At 38.8% G+C, this 20,985-nt stretch overlaps 1 protein-coding gene across 1 annotated transcript in view; it reads left to right on the forward strand.

The window, feature by feature from the left end:
• The window catches only part of LOC121299918 (TBC1 domain family member 10A-like), a 31,007-nt gene that overhangs the window by 1,839 nt on the left and 8,183 nt on the right, over window positions 1-20,985 (forward strand). The window contains exons 2-6 of the mRNA XM_041228155.1: window positions 12,759-12,858; window positions 17,975-18,082; window positions 19,857-19,963; window positions 20,319-20,433; window positions 20,716-20,781. Coding sequence (XP_041084089.1) covers window positions 12,759-12,858; window positions 17,975-18,082; window positions 19,857-19,963; window positions 20,319-20,433; window positions 20,716-20,781 — 496 coding nt within the window. The remainder of the gene's footprint in view (window positions 1-12,758; window positions 12,859-17,974; window positions 18,083-19,856; window positions 19,964-20,318; window positions 20,434-20,715; window positions 20,782-20,985) is intronic.

Raw genomic sequence — 20,985 nt, forward strand, 5'->3', positions numbered from 1 at the left:
ACAACTGAGGGTGTATTTTGAGTATAGTTATACAGTGTATTTTTTTTTGGGGGGGGTGGGGGGGGGGGTTGTCATGTACCTGAGGAGCTACAAAAATGCACAGGGACCAGAATTAGCACTTCTCAATTCACTTTCACATTCAACCTAAACACGAATATACTGCAACCATTTCATATCCTTCAGCAGAATGAAGAACAGACACAAATTACAGCAAAATATGAATACTTCTACCTTGCACTTTCCAAATCCTGCAATAACAGAACACAGCCTGTTTCAATAAAGAAACCTCACAAAGGCTTCCTTTCACAGCACTGCACAGTCTGTGCTGAATTATGTTGAAGTCTAACGTTTTAAGTTAAAGAAAGTCCAAATTGCTAATTGCAATGCTGCAGGGTGAATCAAGTGTTCTTTGAGAACAATGGTCTTGCTAGCACCTGAATTCTGTCTCAGATTGTATCTCTTCTGCTTTTTGCATCCAGTAGTTATTGCTTAAGTAAACTTCTAGCCAGATAGGACTTCACAAAGGGATGCACGTTACATTTGATTTGAAAGACACCCACAGACAACATTGCACCAACATGGAGAGTGTTTAACAGTGCTGGATTCAGGATTGTTTCAAAATTTAGAAACCTTATTGACATGAACAGTCAACATTAAAAAGTAATCCTAATGCTAATTATACAGTATAGAAGTAGGTTATAGTGTAGGGGCTAATTCAGTAACTTAAATAACCTCAAAGTTATGATCACATCATGTGTTCATAAGTTTGATTGCTTTACCTTCCAGGAAGTCTGTTACGCCTTTACCTCCTTGGTCATTTCACCCAGCAATGCTTCTGAGTTGAAGCATGGTACTGTGCACACTAGCTGTGCTGGTCCAGTATTCCACATTGTAAACGCTGTGAAAATGAGGTTATGACACAATGCTGTTGGAATGTGATGTAGGCTGTATATTTATATTTTTTATTCTATGCTTGGGCCCAGAAGTTTGGTGCCAATCAGTTTTTATTGCCTTTGGTGGGGAAAACCCTTTTAACAAAGGCATTGGGGTCTATTCAATAGATCTAAAAAGTATTTAAATATTACCAGAAACATCACCAAATCAAGGAGGGAAAACCAAGATCTCAAACCATGTGAGTGAGTCTTGAGTGGAATTTTGATTTTAAAGAAAAATAAGATTTGGCCCTGATGTAATATTTAAACTGCATTGCTTTTGTAGATCCCTCACTGTTTAGATCAACTGAAAAGACCGCCTTGTCTCTTTGTGCTTGTGTTGTATTCCTGTTTTTAACCAAATGTGCTTGTGCTTCAGTTTGTACCACAGTTACTGTATTAGACATGTCTAAATATATTCAACGCACATACAGTTCTAGCCATCGCATGTTCACTTTAATCTAGTTAGAGGGTAGTGCTAATTAAACGATCATATACCTCTTGTCTCTCGTGCAGTTTCATCCACAGATGTGCAAGAAAGTGGATTTTATAGCAAACGTGAAAAGAAAAAAATCTGGTACCAACATAGTCAGTCTTTAACTTAAACCTGAACTAGAGTTTATTCAGTTTGTGGCAAATCTTAAGATAACAAAAATGCATTTCGAAAATGCAGATGGAATTAAACCACAAACCCACAATTTTCCTCTTCATTCCACTCCAAACGTTTATCAGCCGCTTCGTGTTGGAACACAGTCATTTTTACATGAATCCGAGGGGTATATTGAGGTAACATAGGTGGTTTAACTTATTAAAAAGGCACCAAGATGTGATGACTGAAAACAGAAAATGATAGCGTGAACTTAAACAGTATTACAGAAGATGGCGTTCTCATTTCATCACCAAGTTGCTCTGTAGTGAAAATTGATTTTGAAAATGTTCCCCCACAAAAAAAAATAATAATAATAATTAGAGAATCTCTGATTCAAGGAAATGCTGCAAAGATATGAGTGCAGTGAACACAAGAGGATTTATGTTTTTAAAAGACTTGGGGCACAAAGATCTGTGCTGTACAAGAGTACAGAACTGTGAACTCCATCCTGATGAAGCGCATTTGTTAGATTCACAAAACATCTCTTTTTTTTTTTTGCTCTTTCCGCTTTTAAAGAGAAAACGGGAATAAAATAATTATTGTTTGTTAAACGAAACACTGTTACACATGGTAAAAAAAAAAAAAAAAAAGAAATTATTTAAAAAAATAAACTGTTTGTAAACGAAAAAATGTTTGTAAACTTTTATATTATACTGTATGTAAATATATATATATATATATATATATATATATATATATATATATATATATATATAGCATCCAAGATTATTTCCAAGCACATTTCTTCTTTCACTTTTTTGTATTCTTGGCTTTGCAGTGTTTGTTATACATGAATGAATCTCCTGCAAGTTTCCCCTTTATGGCTCATGAAAGTTTTGTTAAACACGGTGTCCCACAATCACACCACTTTAGCCTTCAGTGCAGCATGAAGCGTTTTTGTCCAGTTTGTTTACATTCCCTCATTACAGTTTTAGTTCTACAAGCTTTCTGTCTCCATTGAAAACTGTTTGCCACCATGAGACAGAATTCTTCTGCTGCTACTACTACTTGCAGCAATAGGCGGTTATACAGTACATTACATCTACCGTAGCTCACAAAGCAAGGAATGGGGACCTTTCTCAATGTATTTTTGGTTTGTAACACAGTACTAGTATTTCATCACAACTAAACAACTATTGAGTGAAGTTAAAAAAAGTGCATGCACACAGACTCCACGTAATTGCACAGTACCAGAAAGGTTAAGATATGTACAAGTTCGACAGTTTAACGAATTATAACCAATTACAATATGAAACCTCTGTAGGAGTGTATAAGTTTGGTGAAAATTGGTGTAAAATCAAGGCAGTTATCCTATTCACCATCTAGTTTGACTGGCAGACTGACGGACAAACACAATCAGTGCATAAGGGAACCGATTTTTTATTTATTCATTCTTATTTATGAGGATCCAAAAAAACTAAAGACCCAACAAGCTGCATAGTTTCAAACTTTTATAGATTTTTGTATCCTGTACTATCCTGTCCATCCTCTGTTACAATATAAATCACAGAATGTGGACTGCACTGCCAAACATTGTGAAGGTCTCTTGGCAGGCTTTGTTTCCGTAATAATTTAATCTCAATCCTGATGGAGTGAAAATGCTGCTCTTATCCCTGGGATATGATCTCCAGGGCCGGGGAGAAGGCAGGCAGAGAACCTGGCTGTTTACACATACTTTGAGATCCTCTGAAACTGTTGCTTACCTATCAGGTGTGTAAACAAGCATTCTTCATCCTTGTTAGTGTAAAGAGGTTTTCTGCACTGTTCAGCTAATTATAACCAGGGAACCTAGGAATCAGTTTGTTGCAGAAAAACATGGATTTTCAGTGCTGTCGGAGAATGTTTCATTTTACACCTGGGGTGGTGCATAAAAGAAAACAGAGATGGAAATAGAAAGTAATTGGTGTAGATCTGGAGGTGAAGTTAGCTGAATCGAATGTGATGAAAATTCATTGTCCAGTCTCTTCATTTCATTTGGAATAGCTGTTTGTAGTTTGGCAGTCAAATGCAGTTTTATAAATGAGATAATCTGCATCTGCCATAGAAACTACACCCAACTCTTCACTTTCAATGATGACTGAAACGATAGCGACTGAAACAACTTGTGGTGCTACAGTCCCTCTGAATGGATGAATAACTGATCACAAAATCACTGTTGATTCCTTTATTCTTTTAATGAATTCCCTTTAGTACTTGTATCACAGCCCCCCCCCCATCCCGTCCTCCCCGTCTTACACATAGTAGGGAGATTATAAATGGTGTCTAGTTCTAAAAGTTTTTCCATATTATTTTTAGATTTAACCAACAGTGTGCTGCAGTGTACAGGGCTTACGATACAAGCCACAAACAGGCTGCTGAGTAGTTTTGTTTGTGCTGCAGTACAGAGTTCATTATTTTCTGTAATGTTTGCAGCTATTTGAATCCCCAGAGAGAGACTCATTTACAGAGCCCTGCTGAGTTGGCAGCTCTGCCTCTGCAAACCCAGTTCAGTTCTAATAGCACATTGTAGACGGGCAACTGACGACAATTGCACTGGGAAAACCACTCCCTTTAAAGAAGACGTCTCTGTAATTATGCTAAGATTACTGCTAAGATTATGCATTTTAATAAGTTTAATGTTTCATCTTTTATGTTTGGAATAGTGCACATTTACATCATAAGAAAGTTTACAAATGAGAGAGGCCATTCGGCCCGTCTACAGTATGGTTGTGTTGCTAGCAGCTGATTGATGTCAAAAGTTTGTCAAGCTTGAGCTAGTATTTCCATTTTATACCCTCATCACTCTCTGTGTGATGAAGTTGCTTCTACCCTCTGTCCTAAGTCTGTCTCCATTTAATTAATTTCCAACTGTGTTCTCTGGTTAGGGTTAACTTTGTCCAGGAGTTTGCAGCATACAAACTTTCTTATTTTCACATCTTTGAAACAGGGATTCTATCATAACCAAAAAAGAAAAAAAAAAAAAATCTAAACTTAATTCTCACAGAATTTAAAGTTTTTACTGGTGGATTTTCATTTACTCACTGCAGATCAATATAGAGTACTGGGAAAGAGAACTTCACTCAAAACAGCAGACCAGTGCATGGGAATGATTCCTTTGATTCCACTACAGAAAGGCATTTATTGTACAAAGAGGAAGGGAGGGAATGGTGACCTGCTTTTTAATGACTCCTGCAAAGCGATGTGTGTGTCTTGGATGGGTGTTTCTAGCATTTCTAGTTCTGTGTTTCATTTCTTCCACATTCCTTTGCGCATTCCACTTTTCTGTAACTTCACTTTTTTTAAGCTTTGCACCTGCTTTACGAATGAGGAAGTGATGCACAGAGGCAAGGATTTTAGATCTTCACACCGTGTACGTCACATCAACAGTTATGACTGCATGACTGCATGTTTAGGGAACTAGCCAAACTTGTACTAGCTGTGTAACTAGTGCCAGGTGTTTGAACAATCAGGCCCCTGGCAAATCCACTCTGAAGTGATCACACTCATCGCCGCATGGATCACATGTGAGTCTGCAGGTATACCAATAGGAGTTGTGGGTGCAGGGCTAGTGTGAGTTTAAAGCCCTGCATTTTTAACCATGTTAAACTGTCTCAAAGGTTGCCTGTGTGTCGCTGTGGCATCACAGGGAATACTCGGATTGAGAGCAGGTTGTAAGAGGAAGTGGAATGCTAATCCTGTGACTTGCACCTGTTTTAGTCAGAATGTATCTGACTACAGTGATTGTACAGTTCCCTGACGTACAGCATTGGACACCAGGGACAAACTACAGCACTGAAGAAAGTACATTTACAGCACAAAATGGTTCATTTCAGTTTGTTCTATAATGAATCCACAGCATCCCCAGTAATAACCCTAACACACTCATAGTACTGTCCATACTAATTTGTTGCTTCAGCTGCTTTGCAATGGGAGTCTTGGGGCCTCTTAACACTAGGCAATAATTGTTAGCAATAATTGAATAACCAGGTGTGAAATGCTGAGGAAGATTCTCCGGTCAGCCATATTGCCAGCAATATTTCCAGCTATAATGTAATTTATCGTCATCCCAATATTTTTTTTAAATGTCTATTATTCCTGTGTTTTACTTATAGTTCGTGTTGTATAAAAATAAACTGCAGGTTATGCCAGAGAAGTCTTTTTTTTTTTTTTTGTTGGGTTGGGTTGAGTTGGGAGGGGGGGGTAGTGAACCTTGAGTAGGGTAAGATAATTAGCCTGATTGTCTGAGACCTGTTTGGATTGTGTGAAAAATGTAGGTTAGCCAGTGAGCAGTAAGAAGATTATATTGAAGGTAGACAGGAAAGCTATAAATACTGAGACGGACTCAAACTATTGTAGCATGCATGAAGCAGAGACAGGGACAGGCAGGTTTTAGCTATTGGATCTCATTTGTCCGGTCAAGCTGCAGTATGACTTCAGAGGAGTTTAATTCCGTCTCATTGTAACCACAGACTTTAACATACAGTAGTGTTGTAATAAGGAGCCTAATGATTAACATTGAATGGAATCCCTGATAATTGTGTGATTTTTTTATATATATATATATATATATATATATATATATATATATATATATATATATAATATATATAAGGCTGCATCACCCTGTTGCAGGTCTTTTTGCAGGTCCTGTTGCAGTTTGTCATGGTGGGTAAGGTCTTTAATAGAGGGCTGTAGGTGCTTGGTTGGTACGTGCTGGGTATCCAGTATATTTGTAACTGTGTTAGAAGTGTCTGAATATATTAACCTATAACTTTGCATTCTGGAATTGTCCTAAACAAAGTGGCAAATAAATCCCTACCTGAACGAGAGAGACAAGGTTTTTTTTTTTTTTTTTTTTTTCAATCCTATGTGATCAGGATTTGAAAGCTTCTAAGCACTTGCATTTCAATCACCTGTCTCAGGTTTCTCTCTGGTCTGTTGGATTCAGTAAAGGGGTGCAGTCATCAGTGTTTTTGCGAGAGGGAGTATGATTTGGATGCGCTGTGATTCTTGTAAGACAAATCCTCTTTTTCATGTCGCATGCTCCTGGTTAAAAGTTGTAAATAAAAATATCAAAACAAGCTGTTAATTGTGTTAAATATGTTGACTCGATACATGTACGCTAACAGTAGATACAGAAATGTGTTTCTTGTAACCCTGTACTACACATCTAAACAGAGTTGGATCTACTGTAAATACTACCACCCCTTATATTGTTTTAACCTGGGGAGATTTACTATGAAATAAATCGCTTAACATGTGTTTTATATATTGCTGCTTTTTTAGATTTTCTTTACAATCCTGTTGGGATAAAGCCATACTGTAATCAGAAGTGCTGATACCAACAGCCGTTCTCATTCCATTCAAATAATGCGACAATGTAACCTTTCAACTCTCAGCCCCACATTCCTGTGTCTATCCATGTAGGGTAGATGGAGATTGCAGAGTTTAACATCGTCACATGACCAGAAAGTTAATAAGGATAAGAGAGGTGGTTAGACCACTCCGGACAGACTCAAAGAAAAATCCAATGGCAGAAATGAAAGTGAAACTAAGTATGGGAGCAAAAGACCCCAGAATAACTCGGAAGGATTATAAATATCATTACATACTAGATCAATTCAAATAGCCTCTGGAGCTACTTACTTTAACATCTCCTAGACAATCCAAATACAGTGAAATGAGGTAATCAAAATATAGGGTGTATTCATTTTAGGATGAGGGTACTTTATGTGTCCCTTGTTTAGGTAAAACCGGCAGCAACGATGGTCTGATTCCATACCTGAGTTAGTTTAGGAAGCTTGGGGGCTTGGGCATACTCTAGTGTGCACTTTTCTGGTTTTGTAACATTGTTTTAATTCCTTTCAAAGCAACATGGTTCTGACCAGTGTTTCTCAGATCCGGCCACCAAGTTGACTTTGTGCAGTTCAGCTGACCCACAGTGGACAACCAGCAGAACCTTTCAGATGTGTTGGAAATTCTGACCACCATGCGTTTTTCATTCATGTCAGTGCTGTTGGTCTGGGTTTGCATACCAATTCTCGACTACTTTCTAATGGCCAGTCCTAATGTCCGTTACACTCACACTGGGTAGCTGCATTCAGAAATCTGATCATAGTGGATATCCTGTCAGGCTGTGAAAGTACAGCCGCCATCAGTCTAACCCTTATGAAAATCCTCTTGTTAATTCATAACCAAGCAAGTATGTGACTCGTGGAAAACAATCCACGATCAGACTTGTGAGGATACAAGTTTGTTAATTTAAGGTACGAGATGTGTGTCCCATAAGAGTGATGCTAACTTTCTTATTTCTGCAATGAGGTGCATGAAACAGGATTTAAAATGTACTGACAGGCTGGATCTGGTACTTTCGAATTGTGATGCACGAGTTGCTCTATAATTTAATTTAAGAAGAAACCGTTTGAACAACCTCTCAATTCCTTGTGTACCTTAAGGGGTTAATTCATGGTCGTTCACTGCTGATTCTTTGAATTAATCATCTAGGATTTTTCTAATATAAACATTGAAATGTTCTAATGTGTCTTTTTCCTTTAAAAATGAAATAGAAACAAGTTAATTTGTCATAGGAGTCTCCTTAGGAGAAGTGACACCTCTTACAGTGTATTTAGTGACACCCGACACACGTTAGTATCTTACTATACATAACATGATTAACAGGGTAACATCTGTACACAGGGTAAGATGTACTGGAACCTCAAAAATCCTTACTGTAACAGAGATTGGTTGATTTCTCATACAGAGTGTGATTTAGAATACTTTTTTTTACTGGTCTAATTAAAGAGAATTCACAGGTTGCTGTCATTTGTAAGCAGTCATTACAATGGCTAATTTGACTCACTAAAAATCACATGCTCATCAAATAGCAAGTACCACAATAAGCCATGTTTGGTCAGGCTGAAGGGATTTTTGTTAAAATTACTGTAGAAGGTGGTTCCTAAAAATGTCCTAATGTAACTCTTTTTTTATAGTTAAATATTAACTTGAGACCTTCAATATGGAATCTACAGCCTGATCTGTCAGTTCTCTGAGCTGAATAGGGAAGCGTTCCACTTTGTTAATGAGACTCGGGCAACGACCACAATCTGGCTTTGTATCCAGCGCCTTTTCACAAGAGGCTGGGGAAGTTAAACAAAAGCCAGAAAGTGTACAATAGTCCAGCCACACACTAACAATGCTGTTCTAGTTCCACATCCTGGTTCTGTCCGACACTCAGATATAATTCAGGTTTACTAAAAATCATTCATATTTTAGAAGTGATTATTTGTCTTTATTCTTCACTTTCCTTAGAAGTGCGTCATCTCTGCAGTTAATTGTAGTGGGGTTATCATCTCGGATTAAACTCGACAAGTAAATGCATAAACTGGTTTCCACAGTGGTTGCTGGAGTTAGATTTAAGGACAGGTCACGTTTACAAGACGAGATGCATTTACTAGTTTTGCAATATAGTTTTATTGTCAGTTTAAGGTCTCGGTACGGCAGTAAAAATGTCAGCACCCTGGGTGAGAGTAAAGTTCGCTTCCAATTGGCTTTTAAAACCTCTTAAAGGAAGTTTCAGGCTATACATATTCAAGCTCTAAATAGCACATGAAGCAGCAATTATAATTGCAATTTTAGTGCATTTTGTAATGTTCTGCAAACACGCATTGATTTGATATTACAACTTGACCTTGTATAGCAGAGGCTCTTGGACAGTTCTAGGACGGCTCACGGTGAAATGCTGGGTGATGCACATTTTGCGGCTCGATTGAACTGAAGAAACAATAATGAACAAAGAGGAAAAGTACAAATGAATACAACATGTTTATTATTTTTGTTCTCTATATTAATTTGTGCTAATTAATCTTTCTTCTCTCTCTTTAGTCACTCGTTGACTTTCTACACAGCTCGCTGACACATGCATATTTCATAGTTGTTTTGATTTAAAATAAGTGCACATTCATTTTGTGGAGACAATGGCATTTGACAAACCTTCTGCAAGTAATAAACAAATGTATGAAGCTTTAAACCATGCTGGGAGAAAGAGTTTGCTTTCACTGAAAACAGTGGTAAACCTCTGTGTCTCAGGTGCAACATTTCGCTTACACACTGTAGTCTTTACAAGACGAGCAACCTCAAACGTCATTATGAAACAAATCACAACATCATCTGAATATCCTCCTGGACTAGACTTCAGGAGAAACTAGCCGGCCCCTTTAAAGCACACCTCAGGAGTTCGCAGATGCTCCTTTCAGCGTTCAGTAAGAAGCTGATGTAACGACTCAAGCAAGTTTTGTGTGGCAAGCATGGAATATTGCTTGTGCCAAATTTCTTTATTCAAATGAATGAATCTTTTTATAAAATTGGAGTGTTGGCGCTAGACTAGAGAAGGCATGTTTAACTGTTATATTGCAGGTCTGAAATTAATATTATGGTTACATTTCTTATGGCTCTTACTGTAATCCCTTACAAAATAAACAGTGCATTTGTCATCCACAAAGCTCTCAAAAGTATTTAATACAGCAGCAGTCATACAAAGTGTCTTATTTTGCTGCTATCAAGAGATAGCCTAACAGCTACTGTACTGCAATGTCTTGCTCGCACACATGTCATGTTTTACAGTATGTGTCTTGCCACTCAACTGTATTGAAATTGTGGTATGTGGCTTCTAGGGTCAGGAAGCTTGTCCCCTGTTATATACAGTAGTAAGCAGAATTTTTTTTTTAGATCAATTGGTTTCTCAGGTTGATTTGTAAAAGTTTCAGATCTCAGATCCGGGTTCTCATGCAGCAGGCATGGGAGCATGCCAGCTGAAGGTTGCCCTGTAACCATGGATACTGGACTGCTTCTGGCTGGAGTGTAAACAGAAAGGAGGGCATCGAGAAGGAACCAAAGCTAAATATAGCCCATATACACGGACTGGTCAGGTGGTGCATTGTTCTCATGAAAAGAGGTGTGTCTTATCTGTTGGACTCCTGTAGCACATCTATTGATTGAATGGCATCCACGATCATGCCCCTTGAAAGTCATTGACATCCTTCTGCTTTTCTGAAGTGCAAAGTTGTTGCTAAATAGTTGCACAGTAATATAGTTTTAATGGGTAACATGCAGTCTAGGGGATTTTTTTATATGTACATACTGAGATTATAGATTATACAACCATAGATTATACACTAGACAAGTCAAATAGCTACAATAGTTTGAATAATAACTGTTCTTTTAGAGAGTGAGGCTGTGTGTATTGGGAGTGGAGGAAACCGCTTGTATTTTTCCTGTCTTGTCTTATCAGATGGTATCCTGTGTTAACACCAGCATTTCCCCTATGAGCCCCTCCCTCTGAGTGAGAAAAGAGGCTTCTGTCTGTCCATCCGTGTGCTAGCCAGCATTTCCACGGAGAACATTCATCTTTACAACAGTGCAGCAAGTTTTATTAAAACCTCTTCAGTCACTGTTTTTAATTGACTTTTTTTTTTTTTTAAGGGAGCTCTGTTGGGTTTAAGTTGCCATGGCAAAACTTCGAAAAACATCTGTGCATTATAAAATAGGTCCACAGTTGGGAAACTTGGCATGGTACAATTGTGTTCTCAGCGACCAAAGGGGATATCTTCAGTAAAAATGAGCAGGTCAGAGTGTCAGGCCTTATCTGCCAAGTTCCTCATTTTGATAAAAAATAATAATAATAATAATAATAATCAAAACTGTCATTTCTGATTAAAAAAAAAAAAAGCAACCCTCAACAGTTATTCTGGTAACAGTAGTAGATAACAGGTGGCGGATGAGATAATGTAGGGTGTCAGATTGCATTGCTGATAGGCCTGGTTGACACAGAGCTAGAGCTGATGAGTTTAAAAGTTCAGTTTGGACTTCAGTTTTTCTTATTCTTATTCGGACTATACACTTCGGAATCATTTCTTAAAAATAAACCAACGCCCGTTGGGTTTCTGCACACTGACATCTGCTGTAGATGGCAGTCAGCAGTGGTTGCATGTACTGTAGTACTGCAAATACAGTGCTAAAAGTTTTACTGGAGTTCTGTAGGACTATACAGCCATTCTAGAAGCAGCCCCTTTTCCCAGCTCGTTCTCAGCAAGCAGAGCTGTTTTTGTACCACGACTTTGAATACTGGAAATTCTTTCAGGCCTCGTCAAATCTGCAGGCCGTCTTAAAACATTAATAACATACATAGTGTGCTTTTTAAAAAGCATTTAAAGTTACACATTCTCTTTCGCACAATACCTACTAAGGTTACAGCATATATATATATATATATAATAATGAGAACCATTACCATTGTTAAACAATAAGAGAATATTTTGTGTAAATGTCTTGTTGACTAGTAATAGGCTAAGACAGAACCATCCCACTTGACAGCTTAAAAAAAGATTAGTTGCCCATCCCCCAGTCAGGTGGTACAACAGACTAAGTAGAGCCTGGAAGTTAAAGATCTTCTAGACATGCAATAAAAAAAGAACTTGGTGCATCCTTCAGTTGAGGTTTCTTATAGGACAATCCGTGTTATAATTATAGTTAAGGAAGCCCAGCCTCGCCATCAGTGTTTAAACAGTGCCTCCAGTCATGTGATCCAGGATGCCTTCTATTATGATGTAATTAGGGGAATGACAAAACTGTAGGTCTGCCAGCTTTGTTTATACAGCAGGGATGTGAAGGTACACTGCATTCTATTAATTCCTTGCAGTAAACATGTTGTGACTACAGGTGTTAGTTTTTTTTTTTTTTTTTGGGGGGGGGGGGGGGGGGGGGATTGTTGAACGAGTGTCCCACACAATCTGCATTAGTAGTACATTGATCAAATTTGGGGTACCAATGCATTTGTGGGATTGTTTAATTATAATCTTTTGCATTTTAAGAAGCAATATCTATTCATAGATACCAAGATGTTTAGTAATTAAAGGATCTGATTAGTTCCGTTAGTGTTATGATACCATAATCTTGACTGTCAGTGCATTGCTAGCAAACTTGGTAAGGACATTCTTTATTGTTGTTATCTTAATCCATGGTTACTATATACAGTATGAAGGCTTCTCTGTAATGCACATGTTTATTACGTATTGTGGATGTAGGCTATGGTGGTTTGCTCTTTCATGAAACTTCTAGCATCTAGATTTTTTAGCAGTGTAGTGTGTGTGTGTCTGTGGGTGCACGTGTACAATGTATTCCTGACATCTTTGTGGTCTTTGCAGAGCTCAGGATATTCCCCCGGAGGTGGTGAGACAGAGGGAAGTCAAGTGGCTGGACATGCTCAACAGCTGGGACAAGTGGATGGCAAAGAGACACAAGAAGGTCAGTATTCAGCCTGCTGCTTCTGAATATAGTTGTTTAATATTTGTCTGGGATGGCCTCAATAGATACCGAATGTTGTTTCAACACACATGCATTACTGCAGCTGAGCATTCATAAATCTGCACTTAACACTTTGTTTTTAGCTTACTCTGTGAGAAATAAAATAGAAGTTCCATGCTTTATTTATAATGACATTTTTTATTGTGCTTCTCAAAAATGAAAAAGGATCACAATCATTGACATATCCTTCATAAGCGTTACATTAAGGGACTTAAACATTTTGTTCCCTTCATTTTTGCGTAAAATTGTAAAATAATAATTGATACTGATATTAAAGCTAGTGAATAAAATCCATTGCCTGCTGTGCTTTTTCATTCACTATGCTACAAAATCAGTAGCCAGGTTTGCTTTCTGTTGCGTCAACAGCGCTTGCCTTTAAAAGTTGCCTGAAGGAGCAGCATTGTAGAGTTTTGCTCCTGTGTGCATGTGGCTGTTTGCTGACAATCTCTCATTGATTCCAGACACTTTGTTTAAAGGAGGGCGGTGCTTTCCTGGTTTGAGTGAAGCATACAGCTCTGTATGGAAACTGTCTGGCCACGGTTTGGCTTTTCACACAGTGGGACAGTAATTGAGGTCAGATCAGTTCAATTGTGCAGGAATCCTCTTTAATTGGGCTTCCTTCCGGAGCTCGTTGTCCAACTGGAGACTCATTTCAGAATTGCAGATATCATGGGGGCTTGGGGACCAATTCCACTGTACTAACAAAGGGGAAATCTCCAGAAGATCTGCAGTCCAGCTTTGTACACTCAGGAGATCTGGGCATTCACTGAGTGATTTCTTTGTCCCACAGTTATGAAGTTTCTAAATACGATTTGGAGATCAATATATTGATTGTACTGCAAGCCTCAGTTAATCATTGCTTGACTGATTAAACAATCCTTTGGTAGTCCTGGTACCCTGTTTGGAGGCTCACCTATATATTATGTCCCTGGTATGTTTTCAGTTATATATTTGAAGGCTTTCATGAAGAGTCTTCATTTTTTTTTTTCTTGCACAACAGTCTGCAGTAGAAGATTATGAACATCTGCAAGCTGTACTGTAGCCCTGGAAAGCAAAGCACAATATGTGTGTGTGTGTATATATATATGTGTGTGTGTCCCCAGATTAACACTGTTTAGCCAGATGAATACCACAGTCTTTTAGTAACAAGAATAAGACAACAGAGTGGAATTCAAACAGGGCGCTACCTGTATGCTTATTTATATACAGCACTCCTTGTTCAGAGGACGCAAGTTGAATTCTTTAAATAAAAAAGATTCAGAAAATAAACGCATCCAAATCCTAACTCCCTCACGGAGTACTAAGTAAACAGCAGATTACTAACTAATAACCGGGCAGCTAAGCTGCTTGTCAGTTGAACCCAATTTCAATAAAAAGATTTATTACCCCTTTACTCTGACATTGACTCTTTCGGTCTCTCCACCACACTCCAAGGCCTTAAAAACCACTAATGCACTTTGAAACTTGACATTACTTTGCTGAAGAATAATTGATCAAGAAAGTCCATTTTGTTGTAAAACTATTGCTGGTGGATCGCAAAACACCTTGAAATCCACTAAAATGGGATTACTTTACATATTGGTCACTAATGGGTAGTGAAAAATGAATATTGGAGCCGCAAGATCAGTTGCAAGCATCAAGCAAAGATATAGGAACAGGTACAAAAAACAAACACTTAAAGCTATTTACTAACTAAATAAAAATGTCATGCAGTTAACTACGACCTTCAGCGCAGTGCCAGGACACCCTTATCTACGGGTATCAGACTAGTGTTCTGCATCAGAGTAATCAAACATGTTTCCTGTGGAGATATCCAAGGTTAGAGCCAGTACCAAACACTGCAGACCGCAGGGATGGAAGTAAGACTCCCATTCCATAGCAGTTTGATCCATTCCTCGTTTTACTAATAAGACACACATGAGCTTGTTACCTATACACTGGGTCTATTAAAACCTGGAATGGGTAAAACTGCTATGCAATATGAGTTTTATTTCCATCCCTGAGACCAAAGCTCAGCTGAGAAGATATTGTGCTTAGCTGCTTTTGTAGTAAAGTTGCTTTTTACATTTAGAAGTAAATAACTTCTCGGGGCATTATTTTATGTACTGGCCGCTTCCCTTTTTATAGTGTTGATTTGAAATCATTCTGAAGTCGCTTAAGTATTTCTTTCCCCATTTCGTTTGTGTCATCATAGACCCACAATGACCATGTTTTCGTTAGAGATCCACCCATTCCCTGTCTTCACTTGGGAATTTTAAAGTGTGTTTTTGTTACAGACCTAGCTCATCATTTATGCTTAATGTTTAAAAAACATTTTACCATGGTGTGTACTAGTTTCATAAATAGAAAAAATGTCAATTGTGTAATTTTATAATTTGATATTGTGAGTGTATGTTTAGTCTTGTGTCGCGTGTATCTTGAGATGTAGTAAGATATATGCCAAGTGATAAATAAAACTGTGTAGCAATTTAGACAAAAATATAAGACACTGCAAGCATTTGTCTGAATTGCTACCCATCCCTGCAGATTTGAGAGCGAGCATCTCTTATTCATATGACGACAGTACCTGTAACTTTGCTGTCAAGCAGTCAGTTTGATATACAAGGGAGTGTGTGTTTAAAGATTACGACAGGCTGGGACTTGTGCAGAAATCACTAACAAAACATCCAAGTGTATTGATTTATTTTATTAGTCGGTTTGTTTGCCACTATCATTAACCCTCTCATGATCTTATATGGGGACAGATGGAAATAAAAAAAACTCTCCTAGTCTTATGGGGACATATGGAATGTGCAAATGCATGATAGCCTCATGTACGAGGCTAGGAGATAGTGTGTTACCTTTGTTGCCCGATGACCTCATATAAGTGGTGCAATTTTTTCTTCATAAAAAGCAATCGAACAAAATGTTCAATGAAAAATATATTCTCATGATTTAAACCGAAGCACTGTTAGGCTGAGGCACATTATATAATGGGGGAAACATTCAAAGACAAGTGTGCTAGTCCCAGGATGAGTGTAAACTGGAATTTGTAACCGAGTGGGAGACTAGTTTCACTGCTGAGTACGTGATTGAAGATTAATCCATAGAGAGGCATGGCAGTCGCACACAGGCAGAGCTGCACAGCTGTGTGTCGTGCTGTCAGCCCACCTCATTCCTAAGTCAGTGGGCAGCTAGTGGGTTTGATTCTGTTGTGTTTCTGAGAGCTGGCGCCCACGAACCACATGGAATTCTGCATTGCAGTGTTGTTTTTTGTGTTCAGATACCTTGATGTATGCTAATGCTGTTATTCTGAGTTTTTTTTATTTTTTTATAGCATTATATGTATTTAAACCTTTTGTGTAAATGGTAGTTTAACCCTTCATATGTGTTTTCAATGAAAATACTGATTTGATTTGGAAAAAGTGTTCTTTTTATATTTGACTTTTGTATTTGACAGTTTTCTCCCACAGTATTGGAGTACAGTACAGTTTACTAAAATACAATGCTGTTCCAGGTTTTTATTTAGCCTTTAAACCATTAAACTTGATTTTTGTATTCTGTTACATGTCAAAATGTAGTTGTGTTCTGACAATCATTACATACATAAAACACTGAATGCTAATGAAAATCACCAGGTGCAATAAATAAGGTAAAAAAAACACAGAAGTAAGCACAGCACGTACTACTGAAAAATCTTCAGCAAATCAAAAAGTTGTGCTTGTGCGCATTCTTACTCATTATCAGAATATTGACCATCCTGTTTGTTTACATGTCCCAAAAGTCTAGTTATGGGACCACTCCTCTCTCTTTGAAACCTGCGTATTACTGTGTAACTAAGCCAACTGCAACAGTAGGAAGTTATAAATGATATCTTAAAGCTTCATTATTTCTCAAAGGAAGTCAGAAAATTAAAAAGGGGAACTGCCTACCTTTTTAAAGAACAACACGTCATCAATAAGGTGTAGGGCCATGGCGCTGGGACAGCTCTCACTTGAGGAAATTAGTCTGCAATGTTTTGAAGGGATCAGTCACCTTAACTTCTTCTGCATAGTCTGTTGTGCAAAAAAACAGTGGTAAGAATTTATTTTAAAAAGCCACCAAGAGAAAAACATGCAGAAAAAAGAGCATGTGTAAGAGAGAAATGTGAACTAGGGGAATTAATGGGCGTTCAAATCTAACAAAATCATGATTATTGTGATCATGTTTAGCCAATAATTGACAATTTCATTGTCCTCCAGCCCTACGTGTGGCAAGTGTGTACTGTTTCACATCCCGCCCAAACCAGAAACTGCCATCTGCTAGCATTCTATAAACCACTGTGGTTTTTTTTTCTCTTATAACATTTTGACTTCTTTGCCAGGATAATGACTGGCTGGACTAAAGACTGCTGTGCCTTCAAAAGTTAAGAGCTGTGCTGTCTTTAGTGCCCCTGTGGTTTTTGGGGTGTGTTGCTGGGGTGGCCCCTGTCTTTTGAAGGGTGTGATTTCAGGGCCACAGCTTCCTAAAGCATTGTGCTTACTGTTTTTGCAGCACTGAGCCTCTCGACAGTTTCTTTGTCATTGTTTATTCAGAGTGTTTCCGTAGCGACAACCTCTTCCACCTATTCACAGAGAACATAAGCTTATGTATACATGTATTTGCTTTTGTTCATGTTTTCTGTTTAATAGAGGTTATTTCTGAAACGCAGCCTAAACACAGTCGAGCACGAACTCGACAGTACACCTATCCGCCGGCATATATAATTCAGGCTTCTGGTTTTAGGTGGTAACCAATAAATGCTGATATGCAGTAACACCCCCCCATCCCCCACCCCCCCCCCTAAACAATATCCCATAAACACTGAAAGAACACCAGCTACCTATGTTGTGTTCACGGGGTGGTTTACAGTTTAACAGGCAGTACAAGAACAGAAACTACATTTTGAATAAATGTTGTACATTCAAATGAGTTCCTTTTTAATGAAACAGAACAGTGTCACAGCCTAGCTTTTTCCAAGTTGCAGTGAGACAGTCCTATCAGGAGCAGTTCTGTGTAACCCTGTTGTCTTCCCCCTCTCTTCCTGCATGTGCTGCAGATCAAACTTCGGTGTCAGAAGGGGATCCCCCCCTCCCTGCGCGGCCGGGCCTGGCTCTTCCTGTCTGGGGGGAAGGTCAAACTGGAGCAGAACCACGGCAAGTTCCAGGTCAGAACTTCCTGCGTGTGTGTATGTGTGCGATGGTCAGTTTTTCCTTGTTATGGATTATGGCGTGCCAGCCATATTGTCCTCGACATTGTAATTGCTTTATATGTACTGAATGTCTCTATTAAGATTGTAGTGCATTAGCAGCCATGTGGTACCCAGATACACACAGATGTATGTGTATATGCACTTAAATTCTATTACACTGTAGCTTAGTTTGCTTTCTTAAAGATCCGGAGCCCCTTTAAAATTGAACCCTAGATGTTACAGCAAACTTTTATTTTAATAAGAGGTCTCCAGTTTCCTTGCCTTACTTCCTAGATGAGTTCACATACGTGTCTTTTGGGTCAATCAGGTCACTGGCTGCAGAGCATGCCAGTCATTTAAGGGAAGCAGCAGGTTGGTTAATGACAGAAATAAGAGCTGGGGACGAGTTCTCCCAACAGGTGAAATTACCTGAACGTAAGGTAAGGTAAGGTACATCAAGTGCACATTTGAGACCTACAGCGCATGGAATGCACGACAAGCTGTGTTTCTGGCGTTGGTTTGTTAGCTACAGTCCCTTTAAGTACTGGTTGGCTTCAGCTCTGCTTCCTTCATATGTGGATCATGACAGCTCCCCACTAATCGGTCTCTCTGAGCCTGCTGTTACGCTATCATCCCAGATCCAGCACTCTTGTGGCTTGTCTCATTTCCTCAACCCAAAAATACAGTTCTCTTACTCTGCAGTTCAGGATGTGTCTCGTCTGCCTCTAGCCCTCATGTAGTTTAAACTGATGACGCTGGCATGAAAACAATGTGCTGATCTGCTCCCTCCATTCTGAAAAGCTGTGGTTTGCAGACTAAAGCATGTTGTTCATCTCCGGTCCATGGGAAGGAAATCCAGTCCAGAGTTTTGGGCCAACCAGATCCTGTATTTAATAGTAAACACGATAATCTTTCATGCAATTTCTTGCAGATATTAGAATTGATGCCATGGTGACACACTTTTACTTGAGCTCTGAATTTTTTTCCAAGTCTGGCAACTACATTATACTGTATATTATTAAACCAAATAGGACAATGGGCACTTCCTCTGCCAATCAATATGCAGCATTGCAGGTCATTATCTCTTAAATCTTAAACAGAAAAACCCTTTGATTAAATTGTAAGAACAACATTAGCTTATGTATTTGAAACAAAAAGCAAGAATGATGGATTGCATAGTTGAGACATGAGAACGTTTTATTCGTGAAATTAGCTGAAAACATTTCTGTACTGTGCGTCGTACCCAATCACCCTGCAGGCCATTACCAACCAGTCTGTCATTAGTGCTACATTATCTCTTTTAAGAGATTGTGGAAGATAATAAACAACTCATTTAAGTTTAAGCTGTCTGAATAGCACCCTACCTGTATGTCGCTTACCTAATTGAGCAACTGATAATAAAAATCTTCTGAGTTCCATTGATTTTGGGATCAATAAGCTACTAACAACCAAACGAGCAAGATGGGCCGAATGGCCTCCTCTCGTTTGTAAACTTTCTTATGTTCTTATGTTCTTATGTTCTTATTTCATGTCCCTCCTCCCTCCCAACCTGATGGCCAGGCAGTCATAAATCTCCTAAGCAAGTTCAAGCCCAAAATGACATGAAAAATCTTCTCAATAAATACTCATTGATTTGAATATGTGGGGTGTTTTTTCTGATCTGAACACATGTGTGAATGTTTTTGTAAAGGTTCGATACTCAGTGTTTGGAGGTGCGGAGCCTCAGTAACGCTATGTGCTTGTTTCCCAGGAGCTGGACAGTAAGGTGGGGGACCCCAATTGGCTTGACGTCATCGAGAAGGACCTTCACCGGCAGTTCCCGTTCCACGAGATGTTTGTGTCGCGAGGGGGTCATGGGTGAGTTTAAATTCAAAAAGCATGACATAGCTTGGATTCTTTTAACACTCCAAATGCAAGTTGGATGATGTTCTGGGTCTCGATTTGAATTTTGATTTTATAATTTTCTGAAGGCAGTTAAAGGAATACATTTTTGGAATAATTCCTTACCAGTTTAATGTCCTGTTGTGTCTATTGTATACTTTTATATTCTTGTTTCTGCTTAGGTACTTGTTTGACAGGCTTACTAACTTACATCCTTTTATTCAATAATGGGATATGCTTCTGAAAAGACTCCTTAAAGGTAAAATTATACTAATTCCAGCTCTCACTGGAATTGGAAGTATGTGCCTTTGTTTTTTGTGTCTCACGTCAGACAGCAAGACCTGTACCGAGTGTTGAAGGCCTACACATTGTACCGTCCGGAAGAGGGCTATTGCCAGGCCCAGGCTCCCATTGCAGCTGTCCTGCTCATGCACATGCCTGCCGAGGTGAGGAGATGGGGAGAGACCGCTTGCAGGGAAGCAGCATCAACACCCAAGTGGAGAAAGTCTTCAGCAACGCTAATCCTTATTTAGCTCGACTTCATTTTGAGAATAATGGTTAGAGTGTGAAAGTGTGTTTGTGGAAGAAAAGAAAGCACTGGGCTGCAGTGCAGAAGGTAGTGGGTTTGAGTAGCTCAGTGGTTAGAGAAAGAAAGCAAGCAGTGGGTTTGGGTCACTTGGGTCATTGAGCTCTCCAGTGATGTTCTTCATTTTTCTCTCATTAAACAGGAAGCATTCTGGTGCCTGGTTCAAATCTGTGAGAAGTACCTCCCTGGATACTATAGTGCTGGATTGGTAAGGCAGTCCCTTCCTCAAGCACACATTGCACAGTGTCATATTCAATTTGATGGGTGATGGGGATTGAAACTGCTGCAGCAGAGAACCTGAATGTCAGTAAACTTTTACTATCAGTAATCCTTCAGAGAAAAGTGTGAGGGCACCAAGGGTTAAACAGTCAACTGCTTTATAGCTCTCTCTCTCTCTCTCTCTCTCTCTCTC

Source organism: Polyodon spathula, chromosome 25 (genome assembly GCF_017654505.1).
Source record: "Polyodon spathula isolate WHYD16114869_AA chromosome 25, ASM1765450v1, whole genome shotgun sequence".
NCBI classification, from domain to species: Eukaryota; Metazoa; Chordata; class Actinopteri; order Acipenseriformes; family Polyodontidae; genus Polyodon; species Polyodon spathula.